The 12838-nt window shown below is 47.1% G+C and overlaps 1 protein-coding gene across 2 annotated transcripts in view; it reads right to left on the bottom strand.

Annotated features, from left to right (window-relative positions):
* The window catches only part of LOC129868827 (roundabout homolog 1-like), a 233498-nt gene that overhangs the window by 43798 nt on the left and 176862 nt on the right, over positions 1–12838 (bottom strand). For both annotated transcript variants that reach the window (XM_055943104.1, XM_055943105.1), the window contains 2 exons: positions 12620–12777; positions 7340–7460 (listed from right to left, as the gene is read on the bottom strand). In XM_055943104.1, coding sequence (XP_055799079.1) covers positions 7340–7460; positions 12620–12777 — 279 coding nt within the window. The remainder of the gene's footprint in view (positions 1–7339; positions 7461–12619; positions 12778–12838) is intronic.

Raw genomic sequence — 12838 nt, 5'->3', positions numbered from 1 at the left:
AAATGCTCCTGCTACCAAACTTGCAACATTGTATAAAATATTCTGGGCCCTCAGAGTTTCCGCTCCAGTGAGCTCCTTTGCGCAAGGGATAATAAGTAATCAGGTAGGCATGTTTTATGATGTTTCCACCAGATCAGAGCATGCCATTTTTCCACCCTTTCACGCTGAGTGTTTATCGAAAGGGAGAGAACTCAAAAGACTTTTCCAATAGGCTACGTTGAGGAACGATTATCATTCTCAATGGATGTAAGACAATCAGAAAAAGTATCAGATCCCCAAATCAACACAGTTATAGGCCTACATTTGTGCGCAGACCAGGTAGCCTAGACCTACTTCTATGTGTAATCAGATGTGTGTTCTTACACAAGATTTACAGGAGCGCTCCAAACAAAAGACAATTCATAAATATACAACTCATAAATGGAATTAAATAAACCAAAACTTGTTTCTCACAAGTGAAGCCTAGTGTCACGTTCCTGACCTGTTTTCTGTTAGTTTTGTATGTGTTAGTTGGTCAGGACGTGAGTTTGGGTGGGCAGTCTATGTTTTCTGTTTCTATGTTGGTTTAAAGGGTGACCTGATATGGCTCTCAATTAGAGGCAGGTGGTTGTCATTTCCTCTGATTGAGAGTCATATTAAGGTAGGTGTTTTCACACTGTTTGTTTGTGGGTGGTTGTCTCCTGTGTCAGTGTCTGTATGTTACGCCACACAGGACTGTTTCGGTATCGTTCGTTCGTTCGTTTTGTATGTAGTCTGTGTCTATGTTGCACCATACGGGACTGTTTTCGGTTTGTTTGTTCGTTTCGTTTTATGTAGTCATTTTTCCTGTTCGTGCGTTCTTCGAGTTACATGTAAGTTCTTACGTTCAGGTTTGTCTACATCGTTTTGTTATTTGTTAGTTTATTCAAGTATAGTTTGTTTTCGTCTTATTTAAATAAATATAATGTCATATCACAACGCTGCGCCTTGGTCGAATCACTACTCCTCCTCTTCGTATGAAGAGGAGGAGGAACACCGTTACAGAACCACCCACCAATCCAGGACCAAGCAGCAACAACAGGAGAGGCTGAATTATTTGGAGAAATGGACATGGGAGGAAGACCTAGAAGGCAAAGGACCCTGGGCGCAGCCAGGAGAATATCGCCGCCCCAAAGAGGAACTGGAGGCAGCTAAAGCTGAGAGGCGGCGATATGAGGAGGCAGCAAGGAAGCAAGGCTGGAGGCCGGAGAATCAAGCCCAAAACCGGCGTTATGAGGGGACGCGTCTAGCACGGAAGCCCGAAAAGCCCGTGAGTACTACCCAAAAATTTATTGGGGGGGGCTAAGAGGTAGTGGGCCAAGGGCAGGTAGGAGACCTGCGCCCACTTCACAGGCTAACCGTGGAGAGCGGGAGTACGGGCGAACACCGTGTTACGCAGTAGAGCGCACGGTGTCTCCTGTACGTGTGCATAGCCCGGTGCGGGTTATTCCACCTCCCCGCACTGGTAGGGCTAGATTGAGCGTTGAGCCGGATGTCATGAAGCCGGCCCTACATATCTGGCCACCAGTACGTCTCCTCGGGCCGGCTTACATGGCACCAGCCTTACGCATGGTGTCTCCGGTTCGCCTACATAGCCCGGTGCGGGTTATTCCACCTCCCCGCACTGGTCGGGCGACGGGGAGCATTCAACCAGGTAAGGTTGGGCAGGCTCGGTGCTCAAGGGAGCCAGTACGCCTGCACGGTCCGGTATTTCCGGCGCTACCTCCCCGCCCCAGCCCAGTACCACCAGTGCCTACACCACGCACCAGGCTTCCAGTGCGTCTTCAGAGCCCTGTTCCTCCTCCACGCACTCTTCCTATGGTGCGTGTCTCCAGCCCAGTGCCTCCAGTTCCGGCACCACGCACTAAGCCACCTGTGCGTCTCCAGAGTCCTGTACACACTGTTCCTTCTCCCCGCACTCGCCCTGAGGTGCGTGCCCTTAGCCCGGTACCACCAGTGCCGGCACCACGCACCAGGCCTATAGTGCGCTTTGAGAGGTCAGTGTGCCCTGTCCCTGCTCCCCGCATTAGCCTGGAAGTGCGTGTCTCCAGTCCGGTGCCTCCAGTTCCGGCACCACGCACCAGGCCTACAGTGCGCCTTATCCGGCCAGAGCCATCCGTCTCCCCAGCGCCATCTGAGCCATCCGTCTCCATAGCGCCATCTGAGCCATCCGTCTCCCCAGCGCCATCTGAGCCATCCGTCTCCCCAGTGCCATCTGAGCCATCCGTCTGCCAAGTGCCGTCTGAGCCATCCGTCTGTCCCGAGCCATTAGAGCCGCCCGTCTGTCCCGAGCCGTCAGAGCCGTTCGTCAGTCAGGAGCCGCTAGAGCCGTTCGTCAGTCAGGATCTGCCAGAGCCGCCAACCAGACAGGATCTGCCAGAGCCGCCAACCAGACAGGATCTGCCAGAGCCGCCAACCAGACAGGATCTGCCAGAGCCGCCAACCAGACAGGATCTGCCAGAGCCGCCAACCAGACAGGATCTGCCAGAGCCGCCAACCAGACAGGATCTGCCAGAGCCGCCAACCAGACAGGATCTGCCAGAGCCGCCAACCAGACAGGATCTGCCAGAGCCGCCAACCAGACAGGATCTGCCAGAGCCGCCAGCCAGACAGGATCTACCAGAGCCGCCAGCGAGCCATGAGCAGCCAGAGCCGCCAGCGAGCCATGAGCGTCCAGAGCCGCCAGCGAGCCATGAGCGTCCAGAGCCGTCAGCCTGCCATGAGCGTCCAGAGCCGTCAGCCTGCCATGAGCGTCCAGAGCCGTCAGCCTGCCATGAGCGTCCAGAGCCGTCAGCCTGCCATGAGCGTCCAGAGCCGTCAGCCTGCCATGAGCGTCCAGAGCCGTCAGCCTGCCATGAGCGTCCAGAGCCGTCAGCCTGCCATGAGCGTCCAGAGCCGTCAGCCTGCCATGAGCGTCCGGAGCCGTCATTCATCCAGAACTGCCTCTCAGTCCAGAGCTGTCTCTCTGTCCGGAGCTGCCCTTCAGTCCGGAGTTGCCCCTCTATCCTGAGCTACCTCTCTATCCTGAGCTACCTCTCTATCCTGAGCTACCTCTCTATCCTGAGCTATCCCTCTGTCCTGAGCTATCCCTCTGTCCTGAGCTACCTCTCTGTCCTGAGCTACCTCTCTGTCCTGAGCTACCTTGTCCCGGAGCTGTCCTTTATCTTGGTGTTGCCCCTTAAATTAGGTGGGGGAAATAAGAGGGTGGTCATTCTAAGGGGGAGACGTAAGCTGGGACTGACTATGGTGGGGTGGGGACCTCGCCCAGAGCCTGAGCCACCACCGTGGTCAGATGCCCACCCAGACCCTCCCCTAGACTTTTGGTGGTGCGTTCGGAGTACGCACCTTGAGGGGGGGGTTATGTCACGTTCCTGACCTGTTTTCTGTTAGTTTTGTATGTGTTAGTTGGTCAGGACGTGAGTTTGGGTGGGCAGTCTATGTTTTCTGTTTCTATGTTGGTTTAAAGGGTGACCTGATATGGCTCTCAATTAGAGGCAGGTGGTTGTCATTTCCTCTGATTGAGAGTCATATTAAGGTAGGTGTTTTCACACTGTTTGTTTGTTGTCTCCTGTGTCAGTGTCTGTATGTTACGCCACACGGGACTGTTTCGGTATCGTTCGTTCGTTCGTTTTGTATGTAGTCTGTCTATGTTGCACCATACGGGACTGTTTTCGGTTTGTTTGTTCGTTTCGTTTTATGTAGTCATTTTTCCTGTTTGTGCGTTCTTCGAGTTACATGTAAGTTCTTACGTTCAGGTTTGTCTACATCGTTTTGTTATTTGTTAGTTTATTCAAGTATAGTTTGTTTTCGTCTTATTTAAATAAATATCATGTCATATCACAACGCTGCGCCTTGGTCGAATCACTACTCCTCCTCTTCGTATGAAGAGGAGGAGGAACACCGTTACACCTAGGTTGTGTACTCTGCAAACAACGTGTCCAATCCTACAATGACAATGGTAAGACTGTAATAATAATATCTTGAATGCATTAACAGAAATTACCGTAACCAAACAAACATTGTAGATTAGAAATTATGGGAATTAACAGTAAATGTACTACTGGTGATAATGGTGTGCCATCCCCGAGGCCTCCGCAATGGATTAGTCCACTCAGAAAGGCATGAATCAGACAGGTGTCTTGTGTGGCATAATTTAAAAAAGTTATATTTGCCACTGCTCGACAAAAAAAAAGATGGTCGACCAACAGTCTATCGACAAGTCGACTAAATGGGGTAAGCCCTAATACAGTTGAAGTCGGAAGTTTACATACACTTAAGTTGGAGTCATTAAAACTCTTTTTTCAACCACTCCACAAACTTCTTGTTAACAAACTATAGTTTTGGCAAGTCGGTTAGGACATCTACTTTGTGCATGACGCAAGTTAATTTTCCAAAAATTGTTTACAGACATTATTTCACTTATAATTCACTGTATCACAATTCCAGTGGGTCAGAAGTTTATGTACACGAAGTTGACTGTGCCTTTAAACAGCTTGGAAAATTACAGAAAATGATGTCATGCGTTTAGAAGCTTCTGATAGGCTAATTGACATCATTTGAGTCAATTGGAGGTGTACCTGTGGGTGTAATTCAAGGCCTAGCTTCAAACTCAGTGCCTCTTCTTGACATCATGGGAAAATCAAAAGAAATCAACCAAGACCTCAGAAAGAAATTGTAGACCTCCACAAGTCTGGTTCATCCTTGTGAGAAATTTCCAAACGTGTGAAGGTACCACGTTTATCAGTGCAAACAATAGTATTCAAGTATAAACACCATGGGACCACGCATCCATCATACCACTCAGGAAGGAAACACGTTCTGTCTCCTAGAGATGAACGTACTTTGGTGCGAAAAGTGCAAATCAATCCCAGAACAACAGCAAAGGACCTTGTGAAGATGCTGGAGGAAACAGGTACAAAAGTATCTATATCCACAGTAAAACGAGTCCTATATCTACATAACCTGAAAGGCCGCTCAGCAAGGAAGAAGCCACTGCTCCAAAACCGCCATAAAAAAGCCAGATTACGGTTTGCAACTGCACATGGGGACAAAGATCGTACTTTTTGGAGAAATATCCTCTGGTCTGATGAAACAAAAATAGAACTGTTTGGCCATAATGACCATCATTATGTTTGGAGGAAAAAGGGGGATGCTTGCAAGCCGAAGAACATCATCCCAACCGTGAAGCACGGGGGTGGCAGCATCATGTTGTGGGGGTGCTTTGCTGCAGGAGGGACTGGTGCACTTCACAAAATAGATGGCATCATGACAATTATGTGGATATATTGACGCAAATCATTGACGCAAATCTTGGTCGCAAATGGGTCTTCCAAATGGACAATGACCCCAAGCATACTTCCAAAGTTGTGGCAAAATGGCTTAAGGACAACAAAGTCAAGGTATTGGAGTGGCCATCACAAAGCCCTGACCTCAATCCCATAGAAAATTTGTGAGCAGAACTGAAAAAGCGTGTGCGAGCAAGGAGGCCTACAAACCTGACTCAGTTACACCAGCTCTGTCAGGAGGAATAGGCCAAAATTCACCCAGTTTATTGTGGGAAGCTTGTGGAAGGCTACCCGAAAAGCTTGACCCATGTTAAACAGTTTAAAGGCAATGCTACCAAATACTAATTGAGTGTATGTAAACTTCTGACCCACTGGGAATTTGATGAAAGAAATAAAAGCTGAAATAAATCATTCTCTCTACTATTATTCTGATATTTCACATTCTTAAAATAAAGTGGTGATCCTATCTGACCTAAGACAGGGAATTTTTACTAGGATTAAATGTCAGGAATTGTGAAAAACTGAGTTTAAATGTATTTGGCTAAGGTGTATGTAAACTTCTGACTTCAGCTGTAGATTTTCCCCCAAACAAAGGCTTAAAAATAGTAGCTTTGGCAAGGGAAATGGATTTCAGTAAAGAGACAGATCAATTATTTTTAATAAGAATGGCCACTCCACCACCTCTAACCTGTCTATCAGCTCTGAACACATTATGACCCTCAATATTAATATCAGAGTCCAGAATGTCCCCAGAGATCCACGTTTCAGTCAAAACCAGAATGTCCGGATTCGTCTGCATAGCCCAGATCTTGATGTAACCCAGTTTAGGAAGTAAGCTCCTAATGTTCAGATGCATCAACCAAAGTCTGGGTTTGGCCGGTGTAGGTCGTCATTGTAAATAAGAATTTGTTCTTAACTGACGGGCCTAGTTAAATAAAAAAAATGGGAAAAAAGTAGTCCTATTCGATTTTTAAAGTCACATGGAGTCTCCAACTCAAACAAACTACATTGAATAGGCGGTTACAGGGCTTGTCTGAATGTTGATGTTGATGGTTGATATTGATATAGATGGTATGGCTATAGGATTTCATAGACCTGGCCTATTTGGTCTATCTCTATTAGTAATAGAGGAAAGAGTAGACATTGGAATTACTTTTCCAAAGTTGGCACCATAGGCCCTAAGGCCGCTGCCAATGTCAATATGAGGATCTCTCAGAGCAACCAATGATGGAATGTTATAAACTGACTTACATGGGCTTTAGTTGCTATCATGTATTAGCCCAAGCCCTCTGCGTGATTTGAAAACCGAGTGGGTATTCAATTTAAAACTAATAGCACTGGGTGAGCAGACCGCAGTGGGCTTCTCTATTGACAACAGCAGATCTAAGAGCGGAGTTCAAACGAATAGGTGCAATATTACAACTGATAACTCCCGTGGCAGTATAGACAACAGTACGATGAAAGCTCCCGTGGCAGTATAGACAACAGTACGGTGACAACACCCCTGGCAGTATAGACAACAGTACGATGAAAACTCCCTTGGCAGTATAGACAACAGTACGATGATAACACCCCTGGCAGTATAGACAACAGTACGATAATAACGCTTAGAAAGGATGTGAGGTATTACCTGAGCGGTGCTTGGACTGTCTCTGAGTCAATATCTTAACTGGGCAACAAGAGGAACGGATGAGAGTGGGATGTAGTAGTGGGGGTACAACCTCTCCAGGACAGCAAAGGGGTGGCAGGGGTCAAGGTGGGGCGACAGGGTAATCCTGAGTTTGGGGCTCAAGTGAAATGCCTGCACAGCTGTGGGACTGGGTGCCATTGTTACGTAACCTCTTTTATTAATGGATTATGTGCTAGGGAGAAAAGCCTTTACCTAGGGGGACAGGCAGCCTCAGACTCTTTGACCTTCCCCGTCACAACTGAGACTGACTAGGTGACTGAATGGGACTGAGAGGCGAGATAGAGGGACAGACAGACAGACAGACAGACAGACAGACAGACAGACAGACAGACAGACAGGATCTTACCTAGTACAGTCAGTTCGGCAATCTCGCTCTCCCTCTCTCCCACCATGTTGGTCCCCACACAGATATATTTCCCTGCGTCACTCTTCCTGGCGTTGGTGATCATCAGCTTCCCACCGCGGATCTGACAGATGGAGGGAAGAAAAGTAGAAGTTGTAAGGTCATTTGTAATTGAATATAGCATGTTACGCTTGCAAATACTTGTAATTCCCTAAATACTATTTGATGCAACAATTTGTGGGCTTACACGATTCTAGAGCGTCCTACAATATAGAGGATGAAATGATGACTTGCCACCTGTCAAGCACAGACAGAGGTTTGTCTGGTAGGTTTAAGAAGCAGCAGCTTTTAGGGGTAAATAGTGTGTGCATTCTCAGCTAGCCCGGCTAGCTGGCTGCGTGGCAGGGAGGGCAGTGCCTGACAAGTTTATTCCGCTGACAGTTGGAAGCAGAGAGTCCACAACCCTTCAGGTCTCAGAGAACCACTGCTACAGCACCAGCCCAGAAATACTGCACTGTGCCACGTAACAGGATCGTTGTAATGGGAAATAACTCTGGACGGTTAGGTTGGAGAATTATGTTATTTTCAAAGCAGCACTTATAATTGTGGAATCAGGTTTTCAAAGAACATAACCAAATCATGCATATGAAACAGACAACTATTAAAATGTATTGAAATAGGGATTGCTAATAAAATGTAACAAAAAAAATGTAACAAAATCAAATGCTATTGGTTGTGTTCACATAGCTGCAGGTGCAGCAAAATGTTTAATGACAATAGAGGAGAGAGAGAGGTTTGGTGGGGTGCAGGAACCCCATTTTCCAGTCATATGGTGCAGTGTAGAGGGACGTTGGTTAGTGAGTGGTGGGGAATCACAAGGCAGCAGAGCGTGTCACAGAGGAAGGGGGTAGAGGAGTCGTAGCAGGGCCAGGTCTGTGGGCCAGCAGGTTCCAATCTTAATGTGTGTAAACCAAGCTGGGATGACCAGCCAAGCAGTCACAACTAATCCACTCACAGCCTGATGTAAAGCAGCCTCGCCCCTATCTCTGTCCCCATACACCACCTCTAAACCTCCTCATGCTCCTCACCCTCACCCCCTCCTCTTCCCCGTGAACCTCACAACACCTGAAACATGCTGAGAGGAGGCTGACCTTCCCTCTCCACACTGACACATTCTACCAGGCCATAAAAGTCCTCATGTGTTACACAGGGACCAGGGGTGAGGATGGGAGAGGAGGGGAGAGCAGGGGAGAGGAGGGGGAGAGCAGGGGAAGGAGAGGAAAGGGGGGGATGAGAGGGAGAACAGGGGCAGAGCAGGGGGGAGGGCAGTGGGCAGGTTTCAAAGCCCAGTGGTCCCAGAGGTCCCTGGGCCAGGACCTGTTCCATGTTCCAACCCCTGTAGTGCTGGACACTTTTGAAGTGTCATCACATTACCCTGCATTTGATGGGGGCAAAGGCGACGAGGAGTGTGATATCTTTAGTGAGTGTGTGTGTGTCTTTGTCGGTGTGCATTCTGTCTGTGTGTAGCAAGACCCGGAGTGGTTGGTACAGTATAGAGTAGTGGGGGACGAGGTGAGGGTGGGGCAATGAGAGGCACATCTGGAGCTGCAGTACTAGTCCAGAGGAGAGGCCTGAGAACAAAGAGACACAGGTCCTTTGAAGAGCTTCTCCTCAGATGTCCTCCTGTCACATCCCTGCACCATCAGCCTGCACACACATTCCTCCATTCCTCCAGTCTCTCTCGCTCTCTCTCTCTCTCTCTCTCTCTCTCTCTCTCTCTCTCTCTCTCTCTCTCTCTCTCTCTCTCTCTCTCTCTCTCTCTCTCTCTCTCTCTCTCTCTCTCTCTCTCTCTCTCTCTCTCTCTCTCTCTCTCTCTCTCTCTCTCTCTCTCTCTCTCTCTCTCTCTCTCTCTCTCTCTCTCTCTCTCTCTCTCTCTCTCTCTCTCTCTCTCTCTCTCTCTCTCTCTCTCTTCAGATGCATCCCTCCTGTCCTCCTCCTCTCTCTTCTCTCTCTCTCATACTTTCTTTCCTGCGTTCCCCTCTGTTTTCCCTTTCCATCATGCATCTGCTTCTCCATCTGTTCCCTCCATCACATAGCGGTGGTGGTGGTGTGTGTGACTGTGTTCATGTGTTCCATTGAGTTCCTCTGTTATGTGTGCTACACTACACTATATTCAGGTGCCTATCACTATACTCAGGTGCCTATCACTATACTTAGTTGCCTATCACTATACTTAGGTGTATATCACTATACTTAGTTGCCTATCACTATACTCAGGTGTATATCACTATACTTAGGTGCCTATCACTATACTTAGGTGCCTATCACTATACTTAGGTGCCTATCACTATACTCAGGTGCCTATCACTATACTTAGGTGTATATCACTATACTTAGTTGCCTATCACTATACTCAGGTGTATATCACTATAGTTAGGTGCCTATCACTATACTCAGGTGCCTATCACTATACTCAGGTGCATATCACTATACTTAGTTGCCTATCACTATACTTATGTGTATATCAATATACTTAGTTGCCTATCACTATACTCAGGTGTATATCACTATACTTAGGTGCCTATCACTATACGTAGGTGCCTATCACTATACGTAGGTGCATATCACTATACGTAGGTGCATATCACTATACGTAGGTGCATATCACTATACGTAGGTGCCTATCACTATACGTAGGTGCATATCACTATACGTAAGTGCATATCACTATACGTAAGTGCCTATCACTATACGTAAGTGCCTATCACTATACGTAGGTGCATATCACTATACGTAAGTGCATATCACTATACGTAAGTGCCTATCACTATACGTAAGTGCCTATCACTATACGTAGGTGCCTATCACTATGCGTAGGTGCATATCACTATACGTAAGTGCCTATCACTATACTTAGGTGCCTATCACTATACGTAGGTGCATATCACTATACGTAAGTGCATATCACTATACTTAGGTGCCTATCACTATACGTAGGTGCATATCACTATACGTAAGTGCTTATCACTATACGTAAGTGCCTATCACTATACGTAGGTGCATATCACTATACGTAAGTGCCTATCACTATACTTAGGTGCCTATCATTATACGTAGGTGCATATCACTATACGTAAGTGCATATCACTATACGTAAGTGCCTATCACTATACGTAAGTGCCTATCACTATACGTAAGTGCCTATCACTATACTTAGGTGCATATCACTATACGTAAGTGCATATCACTATACGTAAGTGCCTATCACTATACGTAAGTGCCTATCACTATACGTAGGTGCCTATCACTATACGTAAGTGCCTATCACTATACTTAGGTGCCTATCACTATACGTAGGTGCATATCACTATACGTAGGTGCATATCACTATACGTAAGTGCCTATCACTATGCGTAGGTGCCTATCATTATACGTAAGTGCCTATCACTATACTTAGGAGCCTATCACTATACGTAGGTGCATATCACTATACGTAGGTGCATATCACTATACTTAGGTTCCTATCACTATACTCAGGTGTATATCACTATACGTAGGTGCATATCACTATACGTAGGTGCATATCACTATACTTAGGTTCCTATCACTATACGTAGGTGCATATCACTATACGTAGGTGCATATCACTATACGTAGGTGCATATCACTATATGTGGGTGCCTATCAATACTTAGGTGCCGATACGATATGTAGTGCGATTCTAACGATTGTCATGATTGTATATGTATTGCGATTCGATACTGCGATTCAATGTTCCAAACATATTGCTCACTATGTCTGCTGCAGAGTGAGAGAGAGAGAGACCGCTGACAAAAATATGTTTGATCAGTCATGGAAATAAAAGTGCTGAAAGCATACTGGCAAGCCATTAAAAACAAGATGGAGAACAAGCAAAATAAAGGAACAACCAACTAGCGCATAAATAATGTTGAGATATTGAACAATTAATATACGATATATATCGTTAGAAATAATATCCCGATATGTAACTGTATAAAATGTTTCCCATCACTAACTACACTGCCCCTTCAGAGTTAATCACAGTCCTGAGGACAGAGAGCTGCCACCCACATCACCCCCAACCTGACCCCACTACAATCAATATAGGGTGGTAGTGTGATATTATGCTACAATATACAGTACTGTAGAACTGAACAGAAACTACACACCCTCCCTGCCTGCTGTTGATGCATCGCTCTACACCACTGGCAAGCCCAGTGCCCTTCCCTCCCCCTTCAATTTAAAACAACCGCTGGGCCACACAACGCGTTCATTCCCACAGCACCAAATCCTACAGCAGACCCCCGGGACTCGACGTGGTTAAAGAAACAACAACACTTTTTGGAGTGGATGTTGTGTTAGAAACAAACCATAAACACAAGCGCTGGGTTGTTTACAGGGCCTGTGGACTCATTAGGAAACAGTCTTATCTGCAGGCCCATTAGTCCAGTGAGCTGAGCCATAGCTCTGAGGCAGAAACCAAGCTGGCCGTCTGTATACACTCTGAGCCAGTACACCAGTGACAACCACAGACTGTGGTCAACATAGCTACCGTGACTTCACTGCAAGACCTTATTTGACTTGGTATTTTATTACATTATAGTGAAGTTGGTTCCTTATGGAAATGACATGCAGCAGTAAAGAGAATGAGGAAGGCAAGCAGGCAGATGGGTGTAAATGAGGAGACAACAGGGAAGTACAAAGCCAACGCAGCCTTTGTATTTCCTTCAGAAGGCCCTCCTCCTCTCCTCCACCTCCCTCTCTCCGCCACCTCCTTCTCTCCTCCACCTCCCTCTCATCAGCGCGGAGGAGAGCTGCTCTGTCCATCACAGCCCCTCAGAGAGAAACTACCTGTCACTCCGGAGGAAGATGAGCCTTGGATCCCAACTCACAAGTCCCCTAGAGCGTATACAGACACACAAACAAGCAAACATGCGCGTGTGCGCACACACACATACACCCACACCCACCCCTGATTTCTTTGCATGCTTCCACAGATAGCCTTTGTTCCAAATAGACATTGATTAGCCACATCACAGTACAATATGATTACATTATGTTAGTCAAATAGATTATGCATTTGTTTCTCTTCATTATGACACGTCTGCCAACAGAGACACTTTGATCTTCCTGGAGCTGCGCCAGCAAGCAGTGGGGTGTGTGTGCGTGTGTGTGTTGACGTGCAGGTGTGATGCGCAGGCCTATTGCAGTGCTTGCTCTGTACAGAGAGTGTTCTAAGGAGGCTAACAAAGCTTGTCTTACCGTGATGCGCTCATCCCGGTCATTGATGTTGGTACCATCTTTCCTCCATGAGATGGTGGGCTCAGGATGCCCGCGGGGCGGTTGGCACTCCAGCACGGCAGGCTCACCCGCTGCCACAATCACATCCGCTGGGTTCTGTCTGAAGTCATCACGGAGAACTGTGGAATAGGAGAGGGAAGGGGTTAACGGCCCGTTAGCACTGCAGGTCGAAATGAAACA

This window comes from Salvelinus fontinalis, chromosome 13 (genome assembly GCF_029448725.1).
Source record: "Salvelinus fontinalis isolate EN_2023a chromosome 13, ASM2944872v1, whole genome shotgun sequence".
Lineage (NCBI taxonomy): Eukaryota > Metazoa > Chordata > Actinopteri > Salmoniformes > Salmonidae > Salvelinus > Salvelinus fontinalis.
This window is presented reverse-complemented; position numbering and strand designations above follow the sequence as displayed.